At 53.3% G+C, this 20,526-nt stretch overlaps 1 protein-coding gene across 1 annotated transcript; it reads right to left on the bottom strand.

Annotated features, from left to right (window-relative positions):
- Positions 1-5,495: 5,495 nt before the first annotated feature.
- B3GNT7 (UDP-GlcNAc:betaGal beta-1,3-N-acetylglucosaminyltransferase 7) lies at positions 5,496-11,296 on the bottom strand. The gene is made up of 3 exons (XM_036768112.1): positions 11,280-11,296; positions 10,738-10,860; positions 5,496-6,681 (listed from the first exon to the last, which is right to left on the bottom strand). Exons 1-3 carry the CDS (start codon positions 11,294-11,296, stop codon positions 5,496-5,498), a joined length of 1,326 nt encoding a protein of 441 aa, XP_036624007.1.
- Positions 11,297-20,526: the final 9,230 nt, after the last annotated feature.

Raw genomic sequence — 20,526 nt, 5'->3', positions numbered from 1 at the left:
TTTGCCAAGAAAATCCCAAACTGGGTCATGAAGAGTTGGACATAAAACAAAAAAAAAGTGTTTCTTTAAAATTATTTCGTCAAATATTTCCCAATTACATTAGGGGTTTTTTTTAACAATTTTTTTTAAAATTTGAGTTCCAATTTCTCTCCCTTCTGCCCTTTCCCCACCCCTTGAGTAGGCAATTGATACATCAATTATACATGAGGTCGTGTAAAACATGTTCATATTAGCCCTGCCCAAGGCCTCAATTCCTTCTCCGTTAGTGACTTCCCATTTATTGTGTGTAGGCTTTGTCAGTGTCGAGCTCCTTACAGGCAGGGCCTGTCTGCTGCCTCTATGTCCCCAGTGCTTAGCAATGTCTGGCACATGGTACAGGTGATTAATAAATGCTTGTTTTCCAAAGGATTTATGAGGAAATGCTCCCCAGAAAAAGAACAGGTGGCATCTGAATGCAGATCAAAGCAGACTTTTTAAAATTTTCTTTTTTTGGGGGGGGGGTCCTGTGTTTTCTTTTGCAACATGGCTAAGATATAGGTTTTGTATGGCTGAACATGTATAACTTGTATCAAATTGCTTGCCTTCTCAAAGAGGAGGGGGAGAATTTAAAACTCAATTTTTAAAAATGAATGGTAATTGTTTTTATGTGTAATTGGGAAAAATACATAATTTTCTAAAATGAATAAACAAATGATTATTGATTGATTGTTCTGAGCTTCCCTACCACTGACACTGTTCTTTCAGAATTGTGGGGTGCTTTTGAATTCATCTTAATCTTCTGACCTGCTTCCAGCTTTTAAGAATCTGAATTGGTCTGAGAGCTCCCTGTGCATCCATACCAGTCTTCCTGTTCCTTGTCATCAGTTTGTGGGCTCAGCTTCATTCCCATGATCCCCTCTCTTGGCTTGTTTTCCCTATAGAATTGCTGGCCTTAGAATACAACTTTAGCCTTTCTACCAGCCCTTTGAATAGTTTTTCCCTAAACCTTGGATGGCCATCAGTGCTGTCTTCCAGCAGAGCCCTGAGATGGAGGCTCACTTCTCCTCCCATGATCACTTCCTTTCTCCTTTAGCCCCTGGCTTCTCCTCCATTCTGCTCAGAACCCAGGCTTAGAACAGTGATTCCCTTAACCACTTCCTCCACCTTTGGAAGGATTAAAGTCTCTTTAAGGCAAGCCAAGAAATGGCGAAGCTGAGGGAGCTCCATCAGGTGAGTGGGATGTGAGTCATAGCCATTTCCTGGCCTTGGCTCCTTCCTCCTCTGATCAGGGGGGCCTGTGGCCTGCTCCGCCATGGCTTCTTCTTCCCTCCATGTAGCTTTGCTGGGTATATTTTCACGAGCCACATTCCTCCACTCTATCTTTGATCTCTTCAGCTTTTCACTGAGATATGTCCTTCTGCTTCTCCACCTTTTTAGGGTGCCCTGGCCCACTTTGTGCTGTCTAGTGAAGCCCAGGGACTGCTGCTCAGAATCATGATCTTAAATTCATAAAATACATAAGATGACTAAGGAAACCAATTCTAGGGAAAGTTATCCAACTTTTTCATATTTTTTTCATATTTTCAAAATGCAAGTTCTGCATGGCCTAACCTTGCTACAAGGCCCTACTTCCCTTGATCCGATATGGGGAGGGCAGGATCCCAGAAGCCTCCAGTCACAGGGTTATAGATTCAGAATTGGAAACGACCCAAGAGACCACTGAGTTCAACCCCCTTATCTACAGGTGAGGAAACTGAGGCCCAGAGAGAGAATATATAGAACTGGTATCCGAGGTAGTCTTTGATTCCAAATCCGGCGCTCAAGGCTTTCTTCACAAGAACTCCAGGAAGTCTATTTGCAACTTGGACAACTGATTGGCAACATTATTCTTGTTTTCCCAACATCACTGGGCATTCTCTGACTCTCCTTTGTTGAGTGAGGTTGGTCGAGGGAGCAGGCTGACCCCTCTCCCCGAGACCAAATTTCTTACCTGGACAAGGGAAGACTCTCCCCTTCCCCCACCTTTTCTACCGTCTCGTGTCTGTGGGGGTGGGGGGTGGGAAGCCAGGGGAGCACGAGTGGCCGGCCTCTGGCCTCTAGCATCTGCAGGCTGCAGGACCGGGCGAAGGCAGTCTCCTTATCAGACAGAAGGAAACTGAGGCCAAGAGGAAGACGCTTGCCCAGCATCCATCGGTCCCATCAATACCATTCACATCCAAATCCTATAGCTCCAATCTGAGCCTCAGAAGTGGGCAGGGGGGAAGACTGAAGTCCAACAGCATGGGAGGTTTTCAGGGCCCAATTCAATGTTTCATTAAAAAAAAATGGACAGCCCCTGGCACACTGGCGAGCATATAGGAAGGATGCCGAGGAGGATCCTGAGTATGGAAATGCACCGAGATCCACCCACATTGTTATACATTTTTGGTCCAGCTTTAGTTATGGTGTAAGGAACTCCCAGCATGGAAACTCCCTCTCCCAATGCACTAGGGCTTTGAGAAGCAGTGGCACCTCTGAGTCCCATAACACTGTGTGGCAAAGGTGGGATTTGGATCCAGGGCTTCCTGACTCCTGGCATTGACTTTCCAGGCACTGCTAGCTTTGGCATTAATGCCAGGCGTGCCTTGTGTCCATTGGCCAAAGGCACATGGAAGAAGCTTCAGGCTAAACTCAAACCAGCTCTTGACAGAATCCTGTGCTGAGCTGGGCAGCCCCAGCTGCTCCCAAGAATTGGAGGAGCCCTTTCTGAGTTCTTAGCCATGAGCCCCACAAGGCTGCCAAGCACATCCCTGTGCTCTGGGCCCTTCAGCTGCTGGAAGGCAGGGACAAGAGCTGGCCGATGTCCCCAGAGGCCTGCTAGGGTCAGCTTCCTCTCCAGGCCTATCAGAGCAGGGAAGACTGCTGGGAGAAGGCCTGTGCTGAGGCTCCACTGAGTGGTGCAAAGGCCCAGCCACACAGTATCTACTCATGTGAAACCTAACTTTGAGGTGGCCTAGCTGGGGACAGCAAGGATGAGCTGAGTGGTGTCAGCCCCATGAGACTTCCAAGTCAAGGTGATCAGGGCCAACATCTGATCTCATCAGCTGCACCTGGGCACAGCCTCAGGCCTTCCAGCAGCCCTTTGAAGCAGAGGTCTGGACCAATGAGAATGCCTAGGGAGTAAAGGCCCTTCAGGACTGGATGGCCCTAGCTGCTGGCCCATCCTCCAGCTTCCTTCAAGAACCATGAGGCACTCTCAAGTTTTAGTTTGATCTGTAGTTAATCAGCCCACCAGTGTTCAAGTGCTGGAAGGAGATTGGGAGTTGCTTTTAAAGAAAATGAAAACGGGTCCAGAGTGCCATAGGCTCATAGACCTTAGAAACCAACTAGTTCAGTGGCCACCCCTGAAGGAAGTAACCCAGCCACAGAATGCAGGAGAGCAACATGGCAGAAAAACTTTGGTACAGAGACCAGAGACCACAGCTAGGATGACCCAGTAACATTTCCTTTGCACTAATAAGTGTGAGAGCTTGTTATTTCACCAATATTTGGCCAAGGGGACTAACCTTTGAACTGATCAGTCAACAAGCATTTATAAAGGCCCCACATCTGTAGGTCTGGCACTACAGCCACAGACCAAAAAAGGCCTGCCCTCAAGGGGCTTCTGTTTTATTGGGGGAAAAGATACTACACACATGTGTGCCTTCTGATCCCAGCCCAGACACGAGCTAAGGGGCCACCCAGGCCAAGTGGATTCTTCTTCCTGGTCCTCAATCTCCTCATTTCTAAAAATGGAGAGGTGACCAGAGATCCCGTTCTAGTGGTCATCCTGGCCCTGTGCGGTAGAGACCCAAGAGACCTCTAGCAACCCTCGGCCCAAGCCTGCTTGTGTCTGAACACAGGTTTACTGGAAGTAGGGGACAAAGAAATGACATCGGTGGTCCCCGATTCTAGTCTGGTTTCAAAGTTCTGTTCCCCTGCCTCCCCCTCCAGAAGGGGACATGAACCGAGGCAGGGAGATTCCAATTTTACCGTCTCAACCCTCCTCTGCCACAGCCAGATCCCAGGATGGAACAACAAGGCAGCCCAAGGGGTAGCTAAGCCAGGATGGACGGATGTGTCTCACGGACAGAACCAAACCATTCGATTTTTCATATCCCCCTTTTTATTGACAAAATTAGGAGGTGAATCGTGAGACAGAAGTTTTTACATTTAGCTCCCAGGTGGGAAAGGGCCTTTCCACACATAGGACCCTCCCCCCTCCCGCCCCCCTGCTCCTATATACACATACTATTATAAATATAGGCCCCCCTGATCACAGATCACGGGGAAGCAAGGGAGGGGGAAGGTGGACAAGTCACTTCATTCAGAGGCAAACGTTTCTGTCCGGTTCTGGGACATGGGAACAGGGATCCTGTTGGGATCAGGGGAAAGGAGGTGAACAGAGAGGGTGCCACCAGCTTGAGGTAGCACGGGGGGAAGGGGTGCGAAGGGGGCACCTCTGCCACTAGCATTTTCTCTCTTCTGCCCCCTCTAAAAGCCTTCATAAATAAAACTTCACAGTAGCTAAGAAAATACTAAACTCCCCAGCCTTCCCAGGTCACTGGAGCTAAGAGCGCCCACATCTGTCCAGGGGAGGGGGCCTGTGACTGGTGCTCCGGAGGAGAGAAGGTGGCCGCTCTCCTCCAGCCAGGGCCAAGCAGCTTGGGCATCAGGAGCCCTGAGTGCCAGCAGCTTCTCTCCTGGGCTGCAGGGGCTCGGGAGTCAGTGGGTCAGGACATCCAGCGTCCCGGGCATGAAAGGATTCCACAGAGTGGAGCCTTTGAGGTAGTCAGACTGAACAGCTTTTCCTTCCCAAGGCTGGTGGGCTTTGGGAGGCGATGAGATGAGAGGCTTGCTAGTGGCTGGCCGAACATCCGAGAACCCACCTGCCACAAGAGGCACAAGCAGGTATCGGCAAGCATGCTGGGGGCCCTGCTCAGCAGGCATGGCTGAGCTCCTGGAGTCCAGAGAGGGTTTAGTGGTAATAGAGGTGGTTTTCTTTGCAGGTTTGTGCAAAGGCCCCTGTGTGGGGCGGGAGGGGCCGCAGGCCTGGCCTCAGCCTACAAGACCAGCCACTGGGGCCCCGTTTCCCTGCAACTAGAATACTTGCCTGTGTTGTACCTGGGGAGCAGAATGGTAAGAGATGGAGGGGATGCGGGGGGCTCCCCTAACTAGAGCATCACGCATCTGCCCCATTCCCACCTCAAAAAGAGGCAGCTTTGCCTCCTGGTGGAAGGTGTCTCTTAAAAAAGAAAAAAGGCTGGCGCCTTGAGCATGGAAGGTTAGCGAGCTCCCTGGCCCCTGATCTCTCCATCCCCAGGGCCCAGGACCCAAGGGCTTTCTGGGCACTTGGCGGATGGGTCTTCCCAAACCACAAACCAAGAGCTCCTTCTCTGGCAGGGTCCAAGGCCCGCCCTTCCCCCAGGGAGCAAAGACAGAGAGGTCTCTGAAGCAGCCGCAGGCCAGTCCGGCCTCGGCTCCCTCCGGGCGGAGGGCTAGAGCACCTGCAGCTTGCGGGCGCAGGTGAGGTTGCTGTGGACCAGCTCCCACATGTCCAGCAGCTCGGCCGGCAGAAGCTTGTGCACCACCAGCATGGAGCGGAAGAAGCACGGCTCCTTGTTCATGGGGCTGCTTTTGTTGCGCGTGATGCCGAACGTCTTGAAGCCGACGTGGGCCGCGGGCCGCACGTGGAGCAGCTGCAGGCACATGCCCAGGAAGACGTCGTCGATGGGGTAGAGCTCCAGGGTCTCGGAGGCGCGGTAGAGGCGGCGGGCCAGCCCGCCCGCCATGAGGAAGCCGCCGCCTCCCGCGTAGGGCGGGTACAAGGACCTGCTGTACAGCGCGCCCGGGATGTAGTACTTGTTATCCTTCTTCCGGATGGGCCGGGCGCGGTAGAGGACGTCACCCACAAACAGGTCCTCGTCGGGGTGCCGGTCGGCCAGGAACTCCAGCAGGTTGTCCGGGCTGACGAAGACGTCGTCATCTCCCTTGAAGATGAAGCGGGCCTGCGGGCAGAAGGTGTCCTGCCACTTGAGGAAGTGCACCTCCTTCAGGGTCAGGTTGAAGAAGCTGTCCAGGAAGTCCCACTGCAGGATGTCCCCGTAGAGGCGGTCCTCGTAGGCCAGCAGCTGCTGGTAGTGGGCTCGCTCCTCCTCTTTGGAGGCCGTGCCCAGGAGGAAGAGGGTGCGCACGGCTCCCCGGCCCGCCTCGGGACCCCGCTCGCGGCCCCAGGTGCGCCGGATAGCCTCTCGCCGGTCGTGCTGGGTGATGACGGACTTGACGACCACCAGCAGGTAGACGTCCCCCTCGCACTTCTCCGGGTGATTCATCAGGATGGGAAAGTAGCGGCAGTGACGATAGAGCGCGAACTGCTGGAAATGGGGCTCCAGGGCCTGGAACCAGGGCTGCCCCGTCAGGTTGGTGTTGGCCGAGCAGTTGGAGACCGTCACGTCCCAGGCCGGGGGCTCGCTGTCAGCGGGCGCCGGCGTGGCGGCCTTCCTGGGGAGGCTCCAGAATCCATCGGAACTGGAAAAGCTGCTGGGGAGCTTCCCCGCCTTGCTACGCCCTAGGCTGGATGGGGAAGAGTCGAGGAACTGGCCCGGGGTGAGGCCTCGCTGCAGCACCGTCAGGGCCGCTAGCACCACCACAGACAGGCACACAGAACGGTAGATGGTCTTCTTCCTAGGAAGGAAGAGGGCAGGAGGTCAAGAGCTTTTCCCCACTTCCCTGTCCCCTGGCTACAGGCTCACCTGCCCACAAGCTGCTCCGCCCCTGCGGGGAGAGAACACTGATGAAATACTTGCTAGCTGCCAGGCCAAGCGCTTTACAAACATTAGCTGGGAGGCAGTCACCGTTGTTAGCCGCATTTTACAGTTATTGGGGAAACGGAGGCAGATTGAGGTTGAAGTGACTGGCAAAGCGTCTGCAGCCAGACTTGAACTCAGGTCTTCCTGCCTCCAGGCCTGGCATTCTATCCACTGAGCTCCCAGCTGCCTCCAAAGTCTCAGTATCGATGTGATCATAGAATTCAGCCTCTGTGCTTTTCAGAGAAGGAAACTGAGACCCAGAGAACATCCCTGCTACTTCTCCTTCTCCATTGCCCAGCCCAGCCCCTGGCACAGGGTCAATGCTTGTTGATGGACTCTCTTCTCAGACAGCTCTTTGGAGCTAGTTGTCTCTTGTCCCACCAGCAGCTGTTTTGCGACCTCGAGACCTGGGGATGAGCCTCCCCTGAGCCACAGGAGAAGGGAAGCTCTTTGCGGGGCAGGGATTGTCCTGTGTTTGCTTTCTGTCCCCAGAGGCTCGCAGATCACAGGCCTTGAAAGACTGCCCAGGGAAGGCCCAAAAGCTACCCCCAAAAGCTGATTTCCTTCCTCTCTCTCCCAGCCTCTCCTGGCTCAACTGTGCTTTTTTTCTCTCTCTGCCCAAGATGGGCAGACATCTGGCGACCCTGGTCCTGGAAGACAGGAACACGATTCACCTTCCGTGACATTCGGTACGCAGACCATGATTTCAGACAACATCAGACAAAAAGGCCTGACTTCCCCAGGTGGGATAGAAAGGAAGGGGTGAGGATGGGCCTGCCTGAGGATTCCTACCGATGGCCAGCCCCAGCCTTCTGGTGAGAAGAGCCTAGAGGCCTCTGAACCACTCCTCAGTGCTGGGCCCAGGCCCTCAGGCACTTGGCCAGCCAGCCCCTGCCTCATTTTCCATGATGGAGATCCAAGGTCAGTCCTGCCCCACAGCCACCCTTCCAGCAGAGGCCTGGGGGCCAGTCTGAGTCTGTCACTGCTTGTCTCAGAGCATTTGGGCCAGGTGGGCCCGAGGGTCAGTGGGCCCTTGGGGAATGCGGTCTGCTTCACTTCAACAATACGTTTTGTTATGTGCTTGGCCTAAAGACAGACCCTACTCACAAGAGGCTTACAATATGATGGGGGTAGTGGGAAGGCTAGATATTCGAGGTGATGATAATACCAAAGACAGTGGGATAACTGTGTTCAGAACTGGAAGGGGCCTGTGAGGCTATCTAACAGATCAGGAAATTGAGGCACAGAGCCAGAAAGTTAGGCACCTCAGGTCATACAGCTAAATGGCTAAGCTGAGACTCACCAAAATCCGACCTGAAGGAAGCTGGAAGGGCTCTTAGAGGCCACCTAGATCAACTCAATTTACAGATGAGGAAACTGAGACAGAGCCTTGGCTAAGGCTACACAGGTGTTAAATGGCAAAGCCAAGAGCACTTTACCACTACCCTTCATTGCCCCCATCAGGGGTGAGAGATTCGAGCGAGTTGGAGTTGGGGCCCTTAGGCATCCTCTACAACAATGGCTTGTAACCCAGCTGCCACTGGGTCCTCAAAAAAGGACCAATGGTAATAATTTGCATCTAAGCACTAGGCTTGCAAAGCACTCTTGCATGTTTATTCAAACGCTAACTCAAAAGGACTCTTCCGAACACAATTCTGTATTAAAATGTGGAACTCTTTTTCTTCCCACCCAAATCACAACTCAGGTTTTTGGATCAGCCTCCCCCAGAGCCCCAGGGGCTGGCCCCTGGGACCCGAGCATGGGTCACCCCGGAGGTGCTCTCCCCAATGGGCCCCACTGCCAGCCCTGGAGCTGAAATGAAGCCACCTGGTCCCCCAAGACCGACACTGACTTCATGGGGCTGGAAGGGAGTGTCCCAGCCGTTTAATCAACCCAATCTTCTCACGATGAGGAAGCTGATACTAAGTGACTAAAGGTCATGATAGGCAGCCTGCTTTCCAAGTCAGAGGCAGCTGGCTGCAGGCAAGGCTCTTCTCCAGCTGCTGAAGTGCTGAAGTTCACTACTCCTGGCTTCAGATGGCTGGGGCATGGAAGTTGGGAAGGCAGGAGATGGGGGCAGATCGGTGAGTCAGTGGATGGCTCTGCCAGGACCCCCAAGAATGGGGGTGGGGGGAGCTTCTCAGAACTCTGGCCAGATCTAATGTGTCAGGGAAATGGGCAATGGGCAGGGTGTGTGTCCTGAGGTACAGATCACCTGTGCAGGCACCCACAGGCTTGGGGCCCGTTAGACAGTGGGCTGTGAAAGAGAGATTCAGATTCAGAGAGAAACAGTGTGTGCCTGTGTATCTGGAACAGTGTGCCCTACTGTTACTGGGCCCAGAGCACGTGTGTGGCGGCCTGACAGGACACCCCTTCTCTGCAAACACTAAGCTTTCCCTTAGGGAGTGGCCCTATATACTGGGGTGGTGCGGAAGGCCCGTCCACTGATCTAGGAGCATCAGGGAAGTGAGGATCAGCAGGTGGTCCTCTCCCTTTTCTGAGCCTGTCTTCAGCTGTCAAAGGGGAGGGGGTTCAACCAGATGGTCTATGAGGATTTCCCTCTTTAGCTCTCCCATATGGCATTGGACTTGGGAGTCACGGAGGCCTGGGTTCGAATCCCACTCCAAATACTAAGGTAGCTTGTGACACTAAGCAAATCATTTAATTAAAATGTTCTTATTTGCCACAGTTTTAGGGACCCTGCATCGATGGCCTCCGGAGTCCCTCTAGAGCAGTGATGGGAGAGCCCAGCCCTCTAGTCTGGAGGACGAAGAAAGGGAGGAGGTGCGGGGAGGGAAAGGGACCAAGCCGAAGTGTGACCCAGGGGAAGTGGAGCCAGGATTCCAACCCAGGGCCCAAGACAGCTCATTTAGGAAGAGGCAGTGGGGTTGGATGTTTCTCTGGGGCCTCTTCTAGCCTAGGGCCACCTCTACACCTCAGCTCCTCCCTCAATTTGTAAAACAAAATGAAAGGGGAGGGGGCCAGAGGTCAGTCCAGAGGCCGAGGAGCCCCGAGGAAAGATTCTTCAAGTGAATAGTTCCACTCCCAAGGCCAGAACCAGCTTGGGCCAGCCCAAGGACCACAAGACGGCAGAACTGAAGGGACAATGGGCGCACTCCCTCGTTTTACAGGAGAGGAGACTGAGGCCCGCTGAGGTCAGCTGACTTGGGTCTCAGATTTGGAGCTGGAAGTGCCATCTGTTCGTGGGGAGTGTACGGCGCTTAATCCGCTTGGCGCAAAGACTCGGGAAGGAGAAACCACCTGGACTCCATCCTGGCTCCTCCGACTCCAGTTCCAGCCCCGTTCCTCACTGCCCCAGGCTGGCTCGTTCAGCCGTTTGTTTCACAGACGAGGGAACTGAGGCCGGGGGTGGGGTGGGTGGTGTTCTCGGTGTCTCCGGAGTCGGGGGAAAGTGCCAGAGAGCCTTGGGTCTACGCCTTCTCATCCTTGCCCTGCCCTCCCACCCCACAAAATACAGCGCTCTCCAAATTCTTCCGAGCCCTCCTGGCTCTGACTCCACCCCTCCAAACATTGCCTCTGCCTCCCGACTCTGGGAACCCGAGTTCCCCGCGGCCCCAGCCCATGTAAGCTTTAGAGGAGAGAAAGTTCGGAACTAAATAAAGCTTCCAGGGGCCAGGGGCAAGCGGGCGAGCTTGGCTGGGATGATGGCCGGAGCCCCCATCAGGAGCCCAGCTGTGCAAAGCTCCAGCCTTCCTGCCTCCAAAGCGCAGCCGGAGTCCCCCGGAGAGTGGGAAGAGGACCCCACCTGCACTCCCTCCCTCCCAACCCAGGGACCAAGCAGGGATTTCCCTTCCCCTGGGAGGCGGCAGGGGAGCAGAGAGCCCAGGGTTCGTCCTCATTTGGGGAGGAGAGGGGCCTCCCCAGCCCCCCAGCCCCTACACTGTCCCATCCCAGAGGCAGGGTTACTCACCACTGGAGCATGCTGGGCACACCCGGAGGGCGGCAGAGAGTTGACTGAGCCTGGGAACCCGGGGAGAGGGAAGGCTGGTCAGCTGTGGCTGCTGCTGCTGCTGTAGCCGGGGGTGCTGGCTGCCTGGCCAGGAGAGAGGGACAGAGGGAGGGAGGAGACAGAAAAAGTGAGAGAGGGAAGGGGAGGGACCGAGAGGGAAAAGGAGACCCGCGGATTCCTAGGCTCTTTCCTAAGCCTCTGGGGGCGGAGCCAGGGCGAGAGGGCCCCCGCTGGGAGGCAGGTATTTTAACCCTTTCCAGCCTAGGCTCTGGCCCCAGACACCTTTAACCTCTCCGATGCCAGACCCCCTTGGAGCAACCAGCCGAGCCAAAAGCATTTAACGAGCGCCCTCGCTCGCTGTGCGCTGAGTCCTGAGCCAGCACTGGACGGGCCAAGGTAGATGGAGTTTCCAGCCCTAACCTCTCTCCTGGCTTCCAGCCTCCAATCTCCAACTGCCTATCAAACAGCTGAACTGGATGTCCTGGAGGCGGCTTCCACTCCACCTGGGCGAAGCCGACATCGTGGTCTTTGCTTCTCCACACCCAACCTTCTCTCTTCCTGACTTCCCTGTGTTCGTCGGGAGAACCACTATCTTCTCGGTCCCCAAGGCTCGGTGTCACTGTCTATACCTCTCAACCCACCCCGCCCCCCTCCCCCGGCCAAATCCTGTGATTTCTACTTTACAGCACTTCTTGTCCAAACCCCTCCTTGTCTCCTCTGACAAGCCACCCCTAGGTCCAGGACCTTACACCGCCCCCGACCCCCAACTACTGCAGTAGCCGGCGGAAGTGGGCTGGGGGGTGCCTGCCTTAAGTCTCCCCACTCCAATCCAGCCTTCACCCAGCGGTCACCTCCTCCTCAATAAACTCCAGTGGCTCCCTATTTCGTTTAGAATCAAATATAAAATCCTTTGTCTAGCTTTTCAAACCTTTTACAGCCTGTCTCCACCCCCCTTGGACCAGCCTTCCACATACTCCAAGATCCAGTGACCGGCCTCCTTGCCGTTACTCCAACTCTCCTATCTCCTCCCGGCTTCAGGTCCCTGACAAAATCCCACCGCCGCAAGAAGCCTTTCTCAGTCCGCCTGAACCTGGCGCCTTTCCTCCGACATTCTCCTCAGCTTGTTTGGGTATAGCCATCTCTTTGCGCTCTCCTTCTTTGACTCTGAGATCCCGCAGTGCAGGGGCCGTCTTTTGCCCCTTGGTACCTATCCCCAGAGCTTGGCATATAGTAGATGCTTAATAAATGCTTGTTGACTGACTGACAGAGCCAAGGATCAGCAAGTGACTTTCCCTCCCCGAGTCTCAGTCTGCCGATCTATGGACAGGGATTGGATGGTCTCGAAGGTCCTTTCCCACCCTAAGTTGTTTGTTACTGTGGGCGCTTGAGGTTGGGGGGGGGCGGGGAATGGCTAGAGGACCCCTTCTTCATGACGCCCAAGAGGGAATCCATGCTTTGGGTACAGACTGGAGCTTTAGAGCAACCCAGCAACGGAGTCAAATCCCAGCACAACCTGTATGACCTGGGGCAAGTCGTGGCCTTCTCCGTTTTTTTTTTTGTTTGTTTTGGTTTTTTCAGGCAGGGCAATTGGGGTAAAGCGACTTGCCCAAGGTCACACAGCTAATACATGTGTCTAGTGTCTGATGCCAGATTTGAACTCAGGGCCTCATGGCCTTCTCTGGATCTCTGTTTCCTCATCTTTAAAATGAGGGGGTTGGGCTGAATGCCCTCTGAATGCGGGGTCCCAGGAGTACAAATAGGGATTTACAAGGGAATCCAGAAGAGGGGAAAGGTGAACCTGGAGATGACTGGGGGTGGGAGGTGGGAGAGGAAGAAAAACCACCAGAAGAAGGAGGTGCTTGTGCTGAGCTCTTAGGAGGCAGAGGTGAGGAGGGAGACCAGGTCAGGTATGAGGCACAGCCGACACAAAAGCGTGGAGATCGGAGATGAGTATTGTGTGTGAAGAAACAGCCCCTGAATCAGCACCCATCCCCTGTCTGGGTCCTCGCTCGCTCTCCCTGTTTCCTGGTCCAGTCTGACCCAGATACAAATCCTCCAAGAACCCATTCCAGTTTGGTCAGGTCTAATCCCAGCCAGAGGGCCAAAAGACCTGCCTGGGGCCTCGGTGACTGCCTCTTCTTACTGGGAGCAGGTTCCCTTCAAGAAAGCCGGCTGTTGGGGTTCACTTTCCCTCGGAGGGCTCTCTGCCTTGCTGGGTACCCCCTTTCTCTAGTATTGAACTTTGATTAGCTAAACCTCGCTCAGACGGCACTGAGCCAGGGGGCACCATCTTGGTGTGGAGGGTGGGGGCTTGGGGAGGTGGGGGGTGGGGGCTAGGGAGACAGGGGGATGTGCACCATCTTGGGATGGGGGTGGGGGCTCTCCTTCGGAAGGAGGATTAGCTTCGGTCATTTTGGCCCCAAGGGCAGATCTAGGAAGATGCCCACAGGAAAAACTTCCTAAGAAATGGGGCTGGCCCAGTGTGGAGTGGACTTCCCCTGGAGGTGGTGTCCTCTCACCTCCTCCTTGGGGTATCTGGGCAGAGGCTGGGGAGGGTGCAGGCCTCGCTGAAGCTCTGAGAACCACTGTTCTGGGATTCTGTGTGAACCCAGTGATCTCTCCCTCTCCTGCCACCTCCCCACCTCCATCCATCCCGAACTTCTTGTGGGCAAGGGCTGTCCCTAGAGGGACTGGCACATATACTCCAGCCATCTCCGTAGATTGCTCTGTATACAATAGGTGCTTAAATGGGAGTTACTTGTTGATTGATTTATGGAGTCTTCCCTAAACACAATTAGAACTTGGGGGGGGGGTGGGTAGAGATATTGCTTTTGTGCCTCCAGAGACTGGCACACAATTGGACTGACCAGTGTCTCCTTCCTGGGATTCACCTGTCCAGCCTTTGGAGCCGAGAGAGAAGGAGGCACCAGACAGTGGCTGCTGGGGAGGTCCCCATCACCTCCTTTGAGTGATCTCTGGTGACAAGCACAGTGGAATGGAGGGGTGAGGGAGGGGTCTATACCTGGATCCCTATTAGCTGCGTGACCTTGGGCATCACTTCGCTTCAGTGGGCCTCAGTGTCTTCTCTGTAAATCAGGGAGACCTCAAACATTGCTTCAGCTTTCTAACGCTCTGGAATATTGGCATTACTGAGAGAGACCCAGGAAGAGAAGGTCTCTGGGAGCCCGAGGGGATCTTCTCAGATTGGCTCTGTTCAAACCATAATTCAAGGTCCCTTCCCAGTTGATAGTCCTTCCCCTTTCTTTACTTAAAGACATTTCCCTCACTAGAATATAAGCCCCCAGAGGGTAGGGACAATTTCATTTTTTCTCTAAGTGCCCAGTATGATGCTTGGCACATTGTAGTCATTAATATGTTATAAACACTTGGTGACTGGCTGATTAACTGGGTGTGTCCAATCAGACATGATTTGTTCCCTCTCTTCCAATCTGTTCCAAGGTCTCATTCTGACTTTGGCCCAGTTCTAAGGCCCCTCCAAGCTCGGACACTGGGTATCCTCAGGTCCCTCCTAACTTTCCAAATTTCAAGGCCCCACCCAGTTGTGCCCCTGTATGTGGGTGAAGTCTTGGGGACACCTGGACAAAATGTCAGAGTTGGGAGGACCCTTAGAACACAGAGCATAGACGCAGTCAAGATGTTACCTCAGAACAGAAAATCTAGAATGTCCAGTTAAGAAAACTTAGAACCAAGTTCCTCAGGGTATTGTCAATCACCTGAGCCAAAGATATAGCCCCTGCAGGGTCTCCTGGGCCCTTCTCTGTTCCCTGTAGCCAAACCCTCCAATATGAGTCATCCACATTCTAACAGAGGAAATGAATAGGGTGCAAGGTCCGAGCCTGGGCTTTTTGGATGAACCCCAGTGGGGAGGGGCTCACCCCAAACCACTTGTAGGTTGACAGATCTTTTGATCATTAGGGTCATCGACATTTCCCAAAAGGATAGAATGATTATGTTTCGATTCTGAGTTAAATCCTAATAACAGCCAACAACAAAAAAAAAATGAAACCGAAAGTCACACTCACTCTAATTGAGGGAGACAAAGGCGTGGTTTATTGGGGTCCCCTCTTTTTTAATGGCACATCAAACATTGCCATTTGGAATGACCTTATGCTTCTGGATTCAGCATCACAGTTGGGCCACTACCCTGGTGTGAGCTCAGGCCAAGCACTTCTCTCCCTGGGCCTGTTTCCTCATCTGCCCAATCAGGATACAATTCCTAGATCTATGATCCCAAGGCTCCTTTTAGAGATGAAGAAGAAATGGGGGGCCAGAATGCAGGAGTGACTTTCCAGGTTCACCCAAGTTGTGTGAAGGTCAGGATTTGAAGCATTTGGTAAGTGCCTACTATGTGCTACTATGTGCCAAGTGCTTGGAGATACTGAGAGAGAGAGAGAGAGAGAGAGAGAGAGAGAGAGAGAATTTGCCCTCAGGGAGTTTCCACTCTACCGGGTCTTCCAGCTCCTAATCGGCTGTTCTTTCCACTACTGGTTCTCCGACCTCTTTAGGGTGGATCTGTCCCAAATCTCACTTCAGCATCTCAGCTCAGCTGTTCTTACAGAGCAATGGGTTGGGGGAGGGCTCGGGGTGAGATTTGTTTTGTTTGACTATGCACATTTATTGCATGAGCTTCGGATAGTCTTTTCTTTTTTCCGATGGGGGAAGAAGGAGTGAGGATAGGTTTTTATTAGTTGAACAAAACTCTAAATTTGATTTTCAAACCCATCAAAGGAAGTCAATCGTCTGAAGATCTGAGCAGGCCTGGGTCATCCCCTGCCATGGATGCCTGCTCCCCAGCTCCTTCTCGGGCCTAGGCAAGGTCAATCCTGGAGGGGGCGTTCCTTGAGCAGAAAGCTGGCTTTGGCGGGAATTTCAGGACTGGAAGAGCACCCAGACTAGCCACCACATTTGGTTGGTCAGTCCCATCTGACTCTCTGTGACCCCATTTGGGGTTTTCTTGGCAAAGATACCACAGTGGTTTGCCATTTCCTTCTCCAACTCATCTTACAGATGAGGAAACTGGAGCAAACCGGGTTCAGTGACTTTCCCAGGGTCACACAGCTAGTCCATGTCTGAGGCTGAATCTGAACTCGGGAAGATGAATCCTCTCAACTTCAGGCCCTCTATCCGCTACCCACTGAACTGCCCCATTGAGGGCTGAGAGAAGAGGAAACGTGATTGGCCCAAGGTGGTGGAGGGGAGATTGTGGCTCAGGTCTCTGAGCTTCCTGGTTCCCTTTCTCTCCCATTAGGTTTGGCAGGCTCCCACTCCATCCAACATTATCACTGGGGTAAAGGGATAGCCAGACTTGGGAGAGGGACTGAGCACCTACCGAGTCTGGGTAGTTAGGTCAGGACACAAACACCAACACAGTGTCCGGTCCCTTCCCCTCTCCCGCCCAGCTTTCTTCCTCTTCTCTGGGGTTCCCCTTTCTCCACTGAATTTCATTTTTTTTCTGTTTTCCATTTGAGGATTGCCTGGAATTCTGAATCTACTTGTTGGACCAGGAAAAGGTAAAGTGTGGGCTGCCCAAGGCAGGTTGCCCCAGGGGCCTTGGGCAGAGCCTCGCCCCACTCACAGCCCGGCTGGAGACTCAGTTTCTGGCCTCCTTAATCTGCCTGCAGATCTTGGGGACCTGGGGCCCTTGTGCAGGGCTCTGGACGTCAGCTAAGAAGGTTCTGGCACTGTCACCTTCCTGGGGGGGAATAGGAAGCTCAAGTCAGGAGCCCAGAGGGAGCCAGCTCATCTAGGCCTTCAGGACCTTTCCCCTCCACCCCACCTCCCTATTCTGATTCATAATTAAAGAGCTTGCTAAACTGCAGTTGGTGAAAAGAAAGAGGTCGTTTCTTCCCACCCAAGTTCCCAGACTGCCTGAAATCTATCCACAGATCCAGGTTAAGAACCCAAATCTAGCCCAACATTCCCACTTGACAGATTTGGAAACTGAGGGCCAGCCAGGGATCACAGGAACAGAGATTTTTGAGCAAAGGACTATCTAGTCTAATCCTTTCATTGGGCTGAGAGAGCGTGACTTTCTCAAAGCCAGGCTCCTAAGGTCTTTCCAAAATAACGGTTTCGCTAAATACGAGCAGAGAGAAGAATTCTGAAGAGCAAAGTCATTTCCTTCCAGTGACCACTAGCTCAGCTTCTGAGCCTTGGTTTCCAAATCTGTAAAGTAGAAAGGTTGAAGAAGATCATTTCTAGGGCCTTTTTCAACTGAGAGGCATTTATTAATCCAAAAACATTTATTAAGTTTATTTGTTTAAAAAACATTTTTTAAATGTCTTCCACATGCTGGGTAATGGGCTAGAGGCTGGACATACAAAGTTTCGCTTTTTTAAAAAAGCGGTCTCTGTCCTCAAGAAGTTTTCATTCCTGGTTTAATGCCACGATAGCCCAGAGAGCACTTTGTCACTTGAGGGACGATGACCCTCATGATAAGAGACCTCGTACAAATGAAAGCTTTCGTTTGTCCTCTGTCTCTACTAAGCTGTGTGACCTTGGGCACCTCTCTGGGCCTGCAGGCCTTCCTCTGTATTGCCAGACTCTGGACTCAATTTCCCCACCAACACGTAATAAAGATTTGTGTGTGTGTACACTTGGAGTGTCCTTGGAGGATCCTCAGAAAGATTTCTGATCTGGGATCTGGCCTGCCTGTTTGCATCCAGGTGGCTCAGTGGATAGAGCGGTGGGCCTGGGTCTCAGCAGCCACCACCCCAGGCTGAACTCCAGCCTCACTGGGGCACCCTGGGTTTTGTAATAGCAGCGGCCACAGGGGACTCTGGCCCGGCTCACAAGAGGGCCTTCGTTGGCTCTGACCCAACGCTTGCTGGGCCCAGGGGCATGTCTTCAGCCCACCCTGGGAGTTACCAGACACAGGCAGATGGGCATGCATGTCAGCAGGATTAGAAGGTAGTCTGTGCCAGCAGGGCCATGCCTCAGCCCCTATCCCTCCTGGACGCCTGCTCCCAGGTGTCCTGGGAGCCGTAGAACCACCCTCCCCCCTGCTGTGGACAGCCGTGTCCCAGCATCCTCCCTGGCCAGGACCCAGCTCCACTCCCAGCCCTGGTGGGCGCCAGCCCCTGAGCCTCAGGCTGGATCCCCCAGCTCTGGCCCTCCCCTCCTGGGTGACTCACTCTAAGCACACACACTGTCTTCTTTCAGGATGGAGCCTTGAACACTGGCCTAGTCTTCCTGGTTCCACCTCCCCAGCCCCCCTTCCCCCCCCTCCCCACTGGCAGCTCAGAATGTACATACAAATCCTCTCTTTCCCACGAACTTCCTACCCCCCACCCCCAGTTGCTCCTTCCCTCTCCTCTCTTCTCCCTGACCTAGGCTCCTGGCCAAGAGGGAACAGCTTCATGCCTGCATAGAGTCCCCTTTATATGTTCAGAACCTTTCCTGGTGCATTCTGGGGCTGGGCAGACCTACACTGACTGGCCAGCCAGCAGCCATCCATCCCTCATCACCTGGTCTATGCCGGGGAGGCTGTGGCTGAGGTGCCAAGCAGGCCCCCACATCACCACCAGACAAGAGGCTCCCCAGGTTGGGCCCGGGAGATAGAGCCCCGATACTGTCTGCCAGGCACCTCCCCAGAGGGCGTGTGGACAGGTCTGGGTCCCATAGGCCTTCGGTCTAATCCAACAAGGATTTAAATATTTTTATTAATTACTTAGGTTCTTACTTCACTCTCATTTCGAAACATATCCCTCCTGGCTTCCCCATCTAGCAAGCTGTCATCCCTTGCAACAAAAACAAACAAGAGGATAATTCAGTGAAAAGAAATCATCCACTGAATTGGCAAGTCTGTGTAACACAGCATGCACTTATTAAGCACCTACCATAAGGCCAGATGCTAACTAATACAAAACAGTTCTTGCCCTCAAAGAGCTTCCATTCATAGGCTCACAGGGACAAAGTATTAGAGGTCACGGAGCTCACCCCAGTGTGGTGCTTCCTGTGTCTGTATACTAGTCCACAGCCCCTCCTGGGCTATGTCAAATTCAGGACTCAGAGCTCATCTAAGAGATCCAACATATCCCACGGGTTCCATCTTGGTCTGTGTTCCTGAGCATTAGGGGCAGAGCTTAGCCAGCCTGAGACACTCAGGATGGGACAGGAAGAGTCTCCCAGAGCCCCCCTGGACAGGATCATTCCATCAGCCGATCAGCAAGCATTTATTAAGCACCTACTATGTGCCGAGCCATTCCCTCAAGGAGCTGGTGTTCGATCAGATCTGCTATCAGAAGGCTAGGGCCATAATGTCTGGCATCCTTCCCACACAAGCTTTAGACTTCAAATATTGCAGGGGAGGAAGGTGCCTGCTCAGGAGTGCCCCTGAGGCAGTGAGGTGGTGCAGCAACTGGGGAGATCCCAGTTCTAATCCAGCCTCTGGCTGGGTGACCCTTTCAGTCGCAGTTTCCTCATCTGTAAAAGGAGATATTAAGTGCACCTACCTCACAGAGCTGTCATGAGGCCTAAGTGCTTGGCCAACCGTAAAGGGCCATGGAAATTCTGGCTATTAACTTTATGTCCTGGGTCTCTGTTCCCATACCCCCCCACACTGGCCAAAGAGGAGACTGGAGTCTGCATTCCCCCCCATGTCTCCCTCTTGCTTACATGCTCCTTGAGAAGGCCAGCAGGGAGCCAGCTTCCCCAGCTGCCAGGGGGCAGCTAAAGGCCTGGAGAAACAGACCCTCGGAGGTAGGGTTTCCTCGATCACCCCAAAGTGTCTGGCGCCTGCCTGCTCCACCCTGGGAGAAGCCAAGACACAGAAGTGGGATGATTGAGAAAGGGGGGCAGGGCTTGTCCCCAGGTATCCTCACTGAGCATGCTTTGGGGATTCATGGCTGTTCCTAGAACCTGGGGCTTCCTGAAATGAAGCTGTCTGAGCAATTGTACAAGAGACCTCTGATAAAAGACAGCAAAGGTCGTTTAGAATCGAATTGAAAACTGCTTTGAAAAAGCCCGTCTCTGATGCTTCACCTCAGCAGCTAGGGACTGGGCTTCTCCATTTGATTCAATTGGAAAAGCATTCCTTAAGTGCCAGCTGCGTGCCAGGCTTTGAACATCTAGCCCTTTCTCCCTATGAGCATCTATGTTACTGGGGATTTAGCCAAGGAATTCCTAAGCATCCAAAGGTGCTGACCACATGCCCTGCGTTAGATGCTGGGGATACAAAAATGGAAGTGCCATAGGATCACAGGAGGAGGAGGGGGACCAAAAGGGACCTTGGTGGAGCTGAGAAAGAGCTTGGAGACTGCTTCCCTGGCACTTCCCTTCTATCACCTCCATTTATCCGGTGAGGTCAGGCCTCACAGGCAATCGGACCCACTCCCACATCACCCAACCGGGCCTTGGTTTCTTCGGCTGTCAAGCGAGGAGGTTGGCTCTGATGATCTCTGAGGTCCATTCTAGCTATACATCTACTGTCCCAGCCAATATTTATATAGTGCTTTAGTTGGCAAAGCACTGCACACATAGTAGGCACCTAATTATACTGCCTTTTCCCTGTTGACTTTCTTCCCCGCTAGTCTGGGAGCTCCCTGAGGGCAGGGACTATCTTTTGCCTTTCTTGGTATCCCCAGTGCTTAGCACAATACCTATACCTGTACATACAGTAGGGGCTTAATAAATGCTTAAGTGTTAAAGGCAGGACTTGAACCCAGGTTTTGCTGACTGCAGGTGTAGCATGATCCATGCTTCCTCTCCATACAAAGCCAAGTCAGTTAC

This window comes from Trichosurus vulpecula, chromosome 7 (genome assembly GCF_011100635.1).
Source record: "Trichosurus vulpecula isolate mTriVul1 chromosome 7, mTriVul1.pri, whole genome shotgun sequence".
Classification (NCBI taxonomy): domain Eukaryota; kingdom Metazoa; phylum Chordata; class Mammalia; order Diprotodontia; family Phalangeridae; genus Trichosurus; species Trichosurus vulpecula.
Note: the sequence above shows the minus strand (reverse complement) of the source record. Positions and strands in the feature narration are given on the sequence as shown.